Below are 13,946 nucleotides of genomic sequence, written 5' to 3' on the forward strand. Positions count from 1 at the left end.
ACAAAGCTCCCTTTGCTGGAGGCCCTCGTTGAGCCCTTAATTATTCACCTGTTGGAGAGGTGCCTTTCCATTACAGCATGAGAGCGGGGAAGGCATGTGCAGGCAGGCATGTGGGGGGAACCCCCGGCGTGGGGCACCCCTGGGGTGGGGAACACGGGTCAGAATCCCAGGGGGAAGTCAGGCAGGTGTGGGGGCAGGCTCTGAGGGGCAGGTTCCAGCCCAGACCTCCTCTCCCTCCACCTGCTCTCTCTCTGCTAGCTCAGCTCAGACTCTGCTGTGGTGGGGACAGCCACCAGCACCCCCAGCTCCAGCACCATGACAGCCACCAGGACACAGCCACCCTCCTTTCCAGAAAACTTCAGCCTCCTCCATCCCTGCCACTGCAGCAGCCCTTCGACCCACGCTGCAGCAATGCAGCTGAGGATGCATTTTGCACAGGCCCTCGGGCTGTCCATCATCCAAATCCACCCCAAATCTTTGAGAGAAAAGCCACAGAAAAAGCAGGATATCGGTCAGCTCAGTGAGGACTATCAGAAATCAGAGATGCATCCCACTTCAGCACTAGAAATGCCAACCCAGCGCGGGCTCGCTGTGCCTCCTGCGCTCATCGATGGATTAAGCTGTTAGCAGGAGGCTGGGAAGTTAAAGAGGGAATATTGTATTTCAGTTCATGTGATCTTTAAACATCCCTCTGAGAAGCAGCCTGGGTTTTTTTTATTATTATTTTTTCCCCCTCCTGCTGCACTTTGTTTGGGGTTTTTAAACAAATTGAAGCCGTTAGAGCCACAGTGCTCCAGCTTCTCACAAGGATGCTGAGAGCTGCTCCGTGGTGCTCTCAGCAGAGCTGCCTGGCTGGCACTTCCCAGTGCCTGGTGCCAGCAGATGAACCAGCTACAACCAGCTTCATACCTCTGAGCAGCAGAGTTGCACAAAATGGATTAAGCAGGCCCAGAAATGACACATTTTGAGGCGCAGAAGAACAAAATCACTTTTTTTTTGTTGGAAAAAAAAAAAGGAAAAAAAAGAAAAAAAAGAAAAAAAGGAGTTGGCAGGAGAAAGGCAGATATCAAGTGAAAACCCCTGATTTTCTTTCTGTAGCAATGCAGGTACCACGTGAATCATCGCTGTCCTCGATATGTAAATAGAGGTTAGCTGGCACCCTCCGCACAAACCCTTATGAATAAGGGACTGATGCAGACACCCCTGTCAAACCTTCCCTGTGCCTCTCCCCGAGAGCCTTGCTCAGGATTCCTCCCCTGGAGGGGAAGGCATCACCTGGCACCTGCACCAACTGTGCCTTTCTCACAACCCAGTGCAAAAGCAGGACGGGGAGAAGCACGGGCAAGAGAGCAGGAGAGTCCCAGTTCCTCAAAATTTCCACGAAGGAAACGGCTGCTATTCATCATCCCGTGGCCTCCTGACAGCGCAGCCTCTCAGGAGAACCTGCTCCGAGCTGGGGCACTGGGGTCCTTGGGGCAGCAGCTTTGGGGCTCCCCGGAGGAGTCAGTAACCCAGTTGTAAGCAGAGGCTCGTACAGTAGTAATGGGGAGAGACGTCAGCGCCAGCCCGGCCCGCCTCCCGCTCCCAGTTAGAAGGCAGCATGTGACAGAGCCAGGGCTGGAGCCTTCCCCCAGTTTCATCAGAGGTTAAGGTACAAGCACAACACATGCTTACAACTTCAGGCGGTTCTTAAGCAAACGCATGCAAATCATAGCTGGGGGGGGCCGTTTTTTCTTCCTTTTTCTGTCTTCTCTTTTCTTCCCATCGCAGCCCTGAGCCCCTCAGTGCACGTGGGGACAGAAGAGGAAATGGAATTATCGAAAGCAGGCGCCGGACGGGAGAGCACAGAGGGGCTGCACGGGAGCTGCAGCGAACTGCAACGCTGCCCTCGCTGCTCCTCTCCTCCCACACCTGCAGATTTCAGAGCAGCGCTACCTGCGCTGCTCCGTCCAGCAGACAGCACACCGGGGGACAGGGAGAGAAAACAGGGGACACAGCCAACTACGTTTCATCAACATTGTCTCATTTCAGCACAGGCCATTTCACAGTTCCAGATTTTCCAGGCAATATTCACAACATGGTGGGCTAGCACCAGAGAAGGATGACAATTCGTAGGATTTTTTTTTCCCCCTCCCTTAGCAGTCGCTTTTTGGAATAAGATTCTTAGATTGGCACATGCTGACCAAAAAGAAAAGAAAAAGAGAAACAAGGCTCCAGGCACATGCTGTAACCATAAGAGCCTTTCATGTCATGGTTAACACACTGAGAACAGGAGGGTTATTATAGGGAAGTGGAGCCAGGAACTTTCACCTGTTCAGGGAGCAATGGGGCTGGTGGGAGCTGCAGCCTTTGTGCCACACTTCCAGGGGATGGCATCCCACACACGCAGCCCGCTCGGGGGACAGTGTCCCACACAGCCAGCCTCCTCTCCTGCAAGCCGTTGGCTCCCTCAGCAATAACAAAATGGAAAAAACCCACAAAGTGCTTACAAAATCTCGGCCCACTTCTCACCTTTCCTGACCCTTCTGCTGTAATCAACCTGTCAGCAGCTCTTGGTTAAGAAGCCAGGCTGCCTCCCCCCTGCTCTGCCCCCAGAAGCCGCCCGGTCCCGTGCCAAGCCGGAGCACTCTGGCGCTGGTGCAGGCGGGCAGAGGTGCCGGGACTACATCAATCTGGCTGGTGGCAAGCTCTGCCTGGTTCTGTCTGGCACACGCACCGCGGGCAAATCTGATTTACCAGGTCTCGAGCCCGTGTTTGTTTTGAAACCAAACGGCGGCAGGATTAGCCCTGGTCCTGTTCCCCAAAAAACACACGGTGCTGGCTGTTTGCAATCGCGGGGCTGAACTGGTGAGAGAGCAAGGGTTGGGATGAATGCGCTCGCTTCACAATCAGAGCTCTTTTGTAATCCGTGGTTATGAAAGTGAAGGGTCGGGGGGGATGATAACTACAGAAAACTCTTCCCACTTGCAGCAGCCTCATCGAGCCGACTGCGAAATGCGCGGCCGTGCTCGGGCTCAGCCCCGGCTCCGGCTCCTGCCCGGTTTATTGTATAGCGCCTCTCTTGCAGCCCCCAAAATGGAAAAGCATGCGAGCCCTATAGCCAGCACGGCTCGCTCTCGTGATCCCGCCGGAGCTGCCAAGGAGCCTTAATCTGATTTTAATACCCAGCTCCGTCCAAAACACAGCCCATCCACATTTTGGAGCCGGCGACTCGCAGCACCGAGACCCCTGTCGCTGTCGCACCCCCCCTCCCCAAACCTCCATCCCCCAAGATCCCAGCCCGTATGCGTGGAATTGACGCTCGGCATGACTCATCCCCCAGCCCGGCTCTATCAGCCCCCACCGCGCAGCCCCCTGCGGAGCCCCCCCCCCCACCACTGCGCCGCCCCCTCCCCACCTTCGGGGAGCCCTAACAACCGGAGGGGTGCTTCTGTACCGAAACCCATCGACCCATCAACTTGTCCCCCGTCCCCCCCAAAGTGCCGGCCGATGGGGGAACGGGGAGGGGGCGCGGGAGTCCACGTGCGAGTGGTGCTGAAAGCGCCGGCGGGGCTGCGGCCGCCCGGGAGCCCCGGGAGGGGCGCGCACAGCCCCGCGGGCGGCCGGCTCCGCAGCCGCGGAGAGAACGGGACCGCCGCGCACCCCCGCGGCACCCGGCGGACGAGCAGCCCCGCAGCCCCGCTCCGGCAGCGCCAGCTCTTCCCCGGGGTGCCCCGGCAAGCAGCGGGGGGGTCCGTCCGCTCCCCCCCTCCGGTGCAGCGCGCCGGGGAGCCGCGCAGCAGAGCCCCCCCCGCGCTGCCTACCTGGCTGTCAGCTAGGTAACTGAAGACGAAGGAGGAGAGATCCTCGTCGAGCAGAGAGCTGCAATCCGGCCCCGGCTCCGCCATCTTCCACCTCCGGCTGGGGCTGAGCACCGAGCATGCAGCAGGCGCGGCGGCGGGTGCCGGGCGGCCGGCGGGGCGGGGAGCGCGGAGCGCCGGGGCGGAGCCGCCCGCAGCCCCCGCCCGCAGCCCCCGCCCGCAGCCCCCGCCCGCAGCCCCCGCCCGCAGCCCCCGCCCGCAGCCCCCGCCCGCAGCGGCTGCGGGAGCCGGCCACGGGGGGATCGCTGCGAGGAAGCGCCCCGGGGGCTTTGCAGACACGCGTGGGACACCACTTTGCGTGTGTCCCTTGGAAGTGCCACCCCGTCAAAAGGGGGGTGCCACCGGCCCCTGGGTCGCTCCGAGTTTGGGTGTGTAAGCGGTGGGTACAGCGGGTCAGACCAGGGGGCAGATCCAGGCTCTCTCTGGGGCTTTTAAAGTGCTCCGTAGTTTCTGCTGGAGCGCCTTCCGCAGGGACATGCACACGCAGAGGGAACCCACTTTGAGCAATGCTACTGTGCGCACCTTCAAATTGCCAGCGTTTAGAAGCGGGAGCACCCAACAGCGCCAGGCACCTCTCAACAGTCCCCAGATTACCCCATTTGAGGTGATATTTGGAGATACAAAAACCCTTAGAGCCACGGCTGGGCCAGGGGACACTTCCAGGCTCGGTGGGTCTGCATGAAGTGGGACCAGGGGACTGCAGTAAAGATTAAAAAGGAGCAAAGAATCTTCTGATTTTCCTTGTTTTCATTTCAGCTGCGGCTGTGAGCATCTTGATGTCACGCACGTCATCTTTCTGTCTGGGGTTTTGAGGCGTATCCTAAAAGCCCTTTCAGAAATAATTAATGATGGGACCAAAAATCTCATGAATGTTCTATTTACTTACCCGTAGCAATTACATGGGAAAGAGCAAGGCTTGGCACTGCAGCCTGAATTAGCTGATATACAACCAACCAAGTGGCAACACCTGCAGCCTAATGGCTCCAAATCCTTGATTCCCCTCAGAGTGCCTAGACAGGCCTGCAGGGTCACTGTAAAGAGCTGATGGAGCAAAGTGATGTGGAGCTATCGGGGTGGGGAGCTCTGTGCCAGGCTCTGAGGGGTGAACACAAAGTGCTTCTCCCTCTGGCAGGAAAGGCCCACTGCCTGCCCGTGTTCTCCTCGCTGTTGTTTCAAAGACAGAGCTGTTTCCAGCCACTCTTTTAATTCCCTCTGGCCTCCCTTTGGCTCAGGACATGTTGTGAACACCACGCAATGGAGCAACACTGGGTTTTCCCTGATGATCCCAAGCCTTGCACCAAATGGAGATGTCAGGGACAGCGTTTGTTGAGTCACACTGATGGGAGCTGCAGGCTGGCCTGGCTGCTGGGATGGGACAAAGCAACTCTTCCTCGTTGCTGTGCACTCTAGTACTAATTACTGAGTGCCAAAACACTTACCCAAGGTGCTTTTCCGGCTGCCCTGCCAGCAGTGAAATTTCTCTTCCCATGGGTGGGAGGCCTGGGCCCTGGAATGCCCTGCCAGGATTCCCAGCTGTAGCACAGCGGGCACAGCACAGTCAGAAGGACCAAGGAAGAAATTGCCTTGCTCTGGGGAATGTGCAATTCCTTGAAGACTGAGACTCAAATTCCCAGCTGACCCCACTGATCAGTGGGGTGATCAGCAGTGATCTGACGTGCATTCCTTTCCTTGCAGAAGATACAAGTGATGAAGGCTATGGTGTGATGAAGATGAGCTCAGAAGAGAAAGGAGGTTTGCCCCATCAGGGCTGGAAGGCCCCACCACACCAGTCCTTTGGGAGGAATTCATTGCACAAAAGGTGAGGTTTGCACTTGAGTATCTCGTGATTTCCTTTGCACCATCTGCCCTCAAGTGGGAAGTAACATTGGTGGGAATTACTCGCCAATTGTCATTTGAAAATCAAGTTGTGCATAGCTGGATTTTTCAGAAACACCTTTTACCATCTGGTCATTGTGCAAGCACATTTCCTCCTCCTTTTCTTTCTAACCAAGGAGATGAGCCCTTCCCAGACTCCAGCCTGCAGGACACCTCCCTGGCAGCAGCCAACCCCAGGCATGGAGGAGCATGAGGAAAGCAAAGACCAGCCTGCACTGCCCCATTTCTCCTCTGAACAGACAGGCGAGGGCTTCTTCCAGCCCTGCAGCAAAACTGGATGTGGCAATGGGGTCAGGCCACAGGACAGCAGAGCACAATGGGGGCATCCTGGCCAAGTGGACTTTCTGCTGCTTCTAGGTTTCTGTGGGATCCTGCAGGATGAAGTACAGCTGCTGATGTGGCTGCAAGTTGTTGTTAACCTGCCCAACGGCAGCTCCTGACTGCTCTGGACTTCTGCACAGTCCAAGCATTTTTCTGTGCCTTTTGGTTCTTTTCACCTATGAAATGGAGATCACACCACTTCCCGGTGCCCTGCAGTTTCTGGAGGAATTGGTTGAATAATACTCATAAAAAGGGCTTTGGAAGCACCGGGAGAGAGGCGAAGGAGGACAAGATGTTATAAGTGGTGTTGTCTCCACCTTCTTAGAAGTCAGTCATGTGGCAGCCTCAGAAACACCTGCGGTGGGTAGGGATGGTGTCTGGGATGCCGTGGTGTGAATGGGACATCACACTGCCCGTGTCACACACCCTGCCCTGTGCACAGGAGCCGGCCAGCTCTGCCATGTGCTCACAGCTTTCCTCCTCAACCAGACCCTGAGCTTCGAAAGCAGGGCAGCTGCCAGAGCTCCAGTTCCTGCTGCTCTCTGTATCTATGGTCTCCAAGAGGTGTCAGCAGCTCTCAAGCAAAGTTAAGCCCCCTGTGCCCACCCTGGCCTGGCAGCCCCTGGCTGTGCTGGATGCCCCGTGGCACCGCGCCGCCGCTGCAGCCGCAACTCGATGCTCAGCCCGGAGGGGCTGGGGATAACATTACCGAGGTAAAATATAACAGGAAATCTTGCAAACGTCCTTTCAAAACAACAGCGAGAGAGTAATGTCATTGGGCCAGCGGTCAGGAGGGGACAGGGTTTGAAGGTACCCTGAGCCTGCCAAAGGCCAGGCGTGGGACAGGGGCAGGAGCCAATGAGCGCCGGCTGGGCAGGAGCCACCCCGGCCCGGCGACCGCCCGCCCTCGCTCTCACGTTGCAGCTGCCTCTGTTTGTGGATGGCAAAATGTTGTAAGGAGCGAGCAGTGAGAGGCAGCGGCAAATGGGGCTCCTCCGAGGAGTTACAACATCCGCAGCCCCCCGCTGGTGACACTCTCTGCTTGGCACTCCCGTGACATGGGGGACTGGCGCGGTGGCCGCTCTGGCTGGGGACGGGGAAAGGCTTTGTGGGTCGGCAGGAGCTCTGTGAGCCGGTGCTGGGTGAGCTGGGGGCACCTGAAGGAGAAGGTGTCCCCAGGCTGCCCGGAGCCCTGCCCTGGAGCACTCTCCATCCACGCAGGCTGCTCAGGCACGCACGGCGGCTGGCAGTGCCATGCCCAGGTTTTCTCTGAGTTTCTCTGCCTGGCTCCTTTCCACGAGCTCTGCTTTCCCTTCCCCACAGCCCTGCTCAGCACTCGGCTCAGCCTTATCCTTCACCTGAGATCAAGAGCACAGGGACAGAGTGTTGCTTTCCCTCCACGCTCGCCGTGCCTCATTAGCTGTGTGCACCTGGGAGCTCCTGTCTCCTCCTCCTCCTCCTCAGTTGGTGACAGGAGGGCTCTGTTATGCTTGGTGGCCAGCAAGGAGTGAAAGTCTGATGTCGTCTCTGCCACAGGGCTGAGGGACTGGCCCCTGGGGCTGGAGGGGACCTAGGAAACGAAAGTGGATTTTGAGGGCAAGTGGGTGGGGGGTGGGCTCCTGGCTCTGAGATCCAGCTTGTCCAGGGGGCAGGACTGAGCCTCTGGTAGTTCAGAGGTTGCCATTCCTGCTCCAAACTCCCTCAGCATCACTGGGGAGTGATGTCCCACTTTGCCACAAAGCCCTCAGGCAGGCACACCAGGACACCATGGATACTCTGTGTGTGCTGTGCCACAGCCCCCCAGGCCCCTCTCTTCATACCTGGCAGAGGGTCCCTCCCCCCTGTGCCACCTGCCAGGCTCTCTGCAGCTCTTTCCCTGGAGCAGGGGCTGCTGCAGCTCTGTCAGAGGAGCCTGTGGCCAGCACTGAGGGCTGAGGGATGCACCCGTGCAGGGGGATGCTGTACAGGCTGCAGCCTGCCCCACCCTGCGGCCTGCTCCTCTCCCAAACTGCAGCCTGGAGCGTGCTGGGGAGGCAAATCCACACAGTTATAGCAGAGAAAACCTGTCAGGAGACAAGTGTGATGGCAAAGGAGCAGGAAGGGAGTTTTGTGGATGCATTGTTGAAACAGATGGGAATTTCCTGGAGCAAGAGGCAGCAGAGGGTAGGGATGGCTCCTGCACGATGGCTCACGCTGCCCACCAGCTGTGTGGGCCGAGCAGGGGACCAGGATGCCCATTGACTCCTTATGGCACTTCCAGTGACTCATTTGTCCATGGAAGCAGCACACCCACAGCAGCTGAAGCAGCCTGTCCTCCTCCCCAGGCTGCTCTGGCACAGCAGGGCCAGCCGGCCCCTTCTGCCTGGGGATGAGAGGCTGGCAGCAGCCCAGGGCGCTCGGCTCATGCTGTGCCTCACTTCATCTGGGGGAAGGAACACGCTGTCAGAGACCTTGCACTGCTCCTTCTGCACTGCCTGACATCCCAGCCTGACATCCCTGCCTGACATCCCAGCCTGCAGCCCTCGCTGTTCCAGGGCCAGTGTCCCCCGTGTTGCCCAGAGCAGCCTGGCACAGGACACCATCCAGCTGTGGGACTGCCAGGATGGCACCATCCGCTTCGTGTCCCTTGTGTCCCTTTCACTCTGGCTGAGCTCGGCTCTCCCACAGCCCTGGCAGCTCTCATACTGTGCTGCCAGTGTCTGTCACAGCCCATCCATGTCACCCCACTGGCCTCTCGCTGCCTCCCCTGCTCATCCCTTCCTGCAGAGCTGCCTCTGCTCCTGGTGCTGCTGCCTGGGCTCCCTTCACTGCCTGTGCTGCCTGGCAGGAGAGCACCTGGGCTATCTCCTGCATCCCCACCATCCTGCTGCCAGCTGCTCCCAGGAGTGAGGGACGTTGGGTTGGCTGGCTGTGACCCACGCTGGCCTCATCCTCCTCTGCTGATGGCTCTGAGCAGGGCAGCTCCTCCTGCCTCTCCCTGGAGACTGCTCAGAGTTGGGGCGCCTCTCTTTTACCTGCCTCATCCCAGAGATGTTCCATGATCACCAGAGCAGGTCCTGATCCTCCTGCACCAGCAGAGCTGGCCAAGGCAGTGAGCAGTGGAGGGAGACGCTGTGGATCTGCAGCACTGCTGAGCAAGGACTTGCTGTTCCCCAAGCAGCTGTTGCTGGCAGGAATGTCCATGGGCATCTCCTGGCTCGTGACTCCCAGCCTGCCAGGCTGGCTCTGTCTGTCCCTGGGCCTCCATCTCGCAGCACCTCCTCCTCCTTTGTCACCAGCTCTCCTCTGAGCATCCCCCACAGTGACTGGCCACTGCTGTCCCCAGCTCCTGCAGCCCTGCCTGGGCACGAGAGGTGGGAAGGGGCTGGTGCTCAGCTCCTGGCACCCCCTGAACACAGACACTGCTGTCAGAGCAGAATCCTCTCTGCAGGTGTTCCCCTCTTGCCAGGCTGGTGAGCAAAGCCACCCTTAGCACTTTGGAGAGTTGGGGGCCGGTGACTCAGTGGGGCTGGCTGCTGGGGGGTGGGCAGCAGGCACTGGTGCATCTCCCAGCCCTGTGCAGACACTGCTGTGCTGCTCCTCAGCACCGTCTCCCTGAGCAGGAGACACTTCAGCTCTAGCCAGTGCTATAAATAAAACCACGTTCTTTTATCCCGCCAAATAGGTTCTCATTGATTTTACCTATTCCTCCTCCTCCCCCCGAATCCCTTTGGAATGTGAAGTCAGCTGTGGAGGAGCTTGGGGAGCCGCCAGCCCTGCTGGGGAAATGCCACCCCCTCCAGCCCCTCTTCCTGGGAATAGCTGCTCTCTCTCTGGGCAGGCAGCACCACTGGAGGAGAGCAAACGAAGCTCCCTGGTGGAAGTTTGCCGGCTAATTATTTATTAATGTCCTGGCAGTGCAATCACCGGCAGCCCGGCAGCCCCTGAGCCCCAGGAGAAGGAGGAGGAGGAGGAGGAGGATGGAGAGCTCTGCTGGAGGGGCTTTCTTGCCGAGGAGCTCGGGGTGAGCTGACACTGCTTCGGTGTCCGGCTGCTTTGGCTTCCCACGGCTGAGGTAAAGGGGCCCATCCCAGAGACCCTGGGAAGTGCTGAAGGCTGGTCCCAGGGTGGCTGCAGTCCCTTGTGGGTGATGGCAGCTCTGGGGCTCAAACCCCCCCCCCCCAGAACAGGCAGCGTTTGGATGCTGACTTGCTGCAAGCAGCTCTTCTGCACACAGGAGCTCCCCGTGCAGGGATAGCAACAGAAATAATGCAGCAAATCACAGCTCGCACAGCCTCCCTGGCACTTGAAAGCATCTCGAGAGCTTAAAAAGCTGCAAGATGCTCTCATTCCCATCCTTTCCCTGCTCCTGTGCTTAGAGGACGGGGGGAGCATCAATTTCCCCGGCAACGGGGCCCCGGTTGGGCTCGGCGGGCGCTGCCCGCACGGTGCGGGAGGCAGGGCAGCCTCGTGCTGCCCGAGCGGGGCTCCGGCTGACTCATCGCCATGCAGTATGCAATTACCACGGCAAGTGCGGGCCCCTGCTGTTCCGCACAGGTATCTGTGTCAGCCAGGGCTATTTCCAGCTCTCCCCGCACTCCCGGCTCCGGCGAGAGGTAAGAACACAGCCGCCTCGCTCCTCCGCCCGCCACAGGCACGGGCACGAGTTTCCCAGGAGCGGCGAGCCAGGGGGCTGGAGATGGCATCCCAAGAGCCCGAATTGCACAACTGGGGGAGGAGAGATCCGTGCCACTCACTGCCCACGCGTTCCGTGCTGCTGCGGGCGCAGCTCCGGCTGGGAGCGGCCGGGGGCTCGCAGCGCTGGCACCGGGCAGGCAGCGCTTAGGGCCGTCATTATCAGCGCTGGTGGCGCTGGAAAAGGAGCAGCAGGGATGGGATAAAGCACAGACTGAGAAATGCTCCGGCCTGGAAAGGCAGGGGAGGGGAGGGAGCGGGATAACGGGAGCGCAGCAGTGAGAGGCAGCGCTTTCCCTGACGGAGCAGATAACGGAGCTCCGCGGGTCAGCGGCTCTGCCTCCCCACCTGACATCGAGTGCCTGCCGCTCCCCAGCAAGCTGTCGAGCCGAACTGCACTCAGAGAGTGAGATTTTTGGATTCCCAAAATGTTTGCCTAAGATTTCACTCTCTGCTTTTCCCGCTGGTTGCCGTGAGATGGAATTGGGGAAAGCCTCAGGTGTTGGGAACATCTTGGACAAGGATGGAGCCCTCCAGCCACAAGCCTCGATCGTGGCAGGGGTTTTACAGCTGGGGCTGTCCCAACAGGGCAGGAGCTGCAGCCCTGTCCCCGTGGCCATGAGCAGAGACAGCTGTGCCATCACACCAGTGCTCAGACTGGGAAGGACTGGTGTCCCTTCCTGGGAAGCCTGGGTGGGATGAGTCTGCCCCGGGGGAGCAAGCCCAGCCTTGCACAGCCTTTGGGGGTTTTCCCGAGGTGCTGGAGGTTTGCTCACCTTCCCCGGGAGGGTGTGATATGGGAGAAGCCTCCACATGTGATGGAGATGTGCCTGGCATGGCTCTGCCCAGGGTGGTGACACGATGGGTGTGTGACATCCCCGAGCCCCAGGGTGCAGGCTGTGTGGCAGGGAACATTCTAAATCCATTTTCCCTGCCCTGACCGTGAGCTGTGTTCACCACCCAGCTGGGCTCGGATGGCTGGGCCGGCTGGGGGCAGGTGTGGGGGATAATGGAAAAAGAAGGGATGGATACATGCAAGGGGCTGGCAGGGCTGTGTTCCTCAGCATCCCTTTGGCCTTTGTCTGACCTGTGCCCACCAAAGCCAGGCCTGGGAGGGGGTGAGGAACAGCCAGACCTGTGTCCCTGCTCCAAGTGCCGGGCTGAGAACAGCACCCAGCGCCTTTGTCCTTCCCACAGCCCTCAGCACGGGAGAACTGCTACAGTATTTCACTGGAAAAACCACATTAATCATCCTCAGCACCGCCTCCCTGGCCTTTGTCACAGTTTGGTGCCCCAGCAGCGGCTTTAAAAGCATTATTTATTTTTAATAAAAGCTGATCTAAAGAGCGGCGTTGGCGGGATGATAAAAATAAAAATGCAGTGGTTGTCACAACTGTCAGCATCCCTGGGAATGGGGTCTGGCAGTGCCCGGCTGCCTTCCCCCCCAGCCTGAGTGGCTGCACAGGAAGGGAGGAAGCACCAGCAGCACGTGCCTTGGGCAGCCTCTGTGCCAGGAAAGCAGCTCCTGCTCCTTATTTTAATACACAGGTGCATTTCTCTGGTGTATTTGTAATTTTCTAAATGTTTTGTAACTTTAATTTCATTTACTGCATGAATAAATGAGCAAATAGGACATATACAAATGTTGGGAAGTAAATTAGCTTAAGTCTCTTCATTAAAAGAACTATGTGTTATTAAAACATCTGTGTTGCAATGTGCTGATATCACATTAGCAACAGGAATAAGAAATCCTGTTTATCCCTAGGAAACTAGATTTTCAGGGCATGGTTCTGGCAGCGTGCACGGGGCTGAGGCTGTAAACCACAGTGCCTGGCAGCATCTCCGTTTCCCCAGGGAGCCCTGAAGAGTCACGGGGCAGCATTCCATGTCCCAGGCTCCAGGGCAAGCTGAGATCTTCATCCCCAGGCTGTCCCTGGAAAACCCTGCCTGCACTGCCCAGCCCCATGCAGTGTGCATCAGGCAGGGGGAGAGGGAAGCATGCGGGAATTGTGCAGGTATTGAGCAGGAATTGTGCAGGAAGGATGCAGGAAGCACACCTCACTCACTTCCTGACCATCTTTTCTCTTTCCATCACTTTTCCTTCTGGCAGACAGGAACAAAGCTGGACTGGAGGCCCTGGGCAGAGCCCAGCTCTGCACATCCCTGCTGCTGAGGCTGTGCCTGCTCGGGCCAACCCGGCAGGTTTCTCTGCAGGGCAGGGTCAGGGAGCTGCACCAGGGCTCCTCTCAGGCTCAGGTTTCTCCCTGGCTCTTCCCGAGGAGCTCCATTTGCAGAGCCCCGTGAGCAGCAGGGTTTGAATGCTGTCTGGCCGAGGCAGAGCACAGCCGTGGCTGGGACAAAACAAAACCAGCATTCACGGGCGGTCATTGAAATTCCCAGCAGCTGTTCCCTCCCGGCACACTCAGGTCTGCCCTCCTTTGCTGTCCTCAGGCACTTCCAGGGACATTTTCCTGGGTGGCAGGGGAACAAGTTCACCCATGACCAGGATCCCTCCTCCTCCTGCTCCTCCTGCCTGATGAAAACCAGCCCTGCTGGGGTGGCACTGCCTGGTTCAGGGGGTCTTTCAGTGCCAGCTGGGTGCTGCTCTGTGGCAGATACCCCCAGTCACCGGCACCCCCAGCCCCTGTCCCGCCTGCCCCCGGCTCCAGCTCATCCCCATCCCCTCGTGGTGCTGCCTGAGGCTGAGCCCGGCTGTGGGGGTGGCAGCCCAGGCTGTCTCCATCCCCTCCCGGGACACCGGGAGAGCCCTCGGGGATGGATGGGGCTGCGGGCCAGGCACAGCCACAGCCACAGCAGCCCGAGCTGAGCGGCGCCCCCAGCACGGCTCACATGAGGCAGAAATTGCTCGGGCACATGTTTTGGTCAGGCTGGGCTTAACCCCAGCCGTGCCTGGCCGTGGGGCAGGCAGGGGCACGCCGGGCACGGCAGCAGGAGCCAGCCCACTGCGGGGCCCTGCTGGAGCCTGGCTCACTGGGGGAGCCGGGGCTGAACGCTGCCTGCAGCCCCAGCACGGCTGCGAGCACAAATGAGTTTAGTGGCCTCAATTTAATTCCCTTTTGGACATGGTGGGAAACAGATCTAAAAGGAGAGAGAAGGGCAGCAGAATCCTGGATTGATTGGTGCTGGGATGGGATGGTGAGCTGCAGATATGTGGGAGGCATGAGGTGCCAGGGG

The 13,946-nt window shown here is 58.8% G+C and overlaps 1 protein-coding gene across 1 annotated transcript in view; it reads right to left on the bottom strand.

Moving 5' to 3' along the window:
- The window catches only part of PPARGC1B (PPARG coactivator 1 beta), a 46,973-nt gene extending 43,028 nt beyond the window's left edge, over positions 1–3,945 (bottom strand). Inside the window, exon 1 of the mRNA XM_059860079.1 lies at positions 3,804–3,945. Within this exon, the coding sequence (XP_059716062.1) occupies positions 3,804–3,887 (84 nt within the window). The 5' untranslated portion in view covers positions 3,888–3,945. The remainder of the gene's footprint in view (positions 1–3,803) is intronic.
- Positions 3,946–13,946: the final 10,001 nt, after the last annotated feature.

Source organism: Haemorhous mexicanus, chromosome 15, assembly GCF_027477595.1.
Source record: "Haemorhous mexicanus isolate bHaeMex1 chromosome 15, bHaeMex1.pri, whole genome shotgun sequence".
Lineage (NCBI taxonomy): Eukaryota > Metazoa > Chordata > Aves > Passeriformes > Fringillidae > Haemorhous > Haemorhous mexicanus.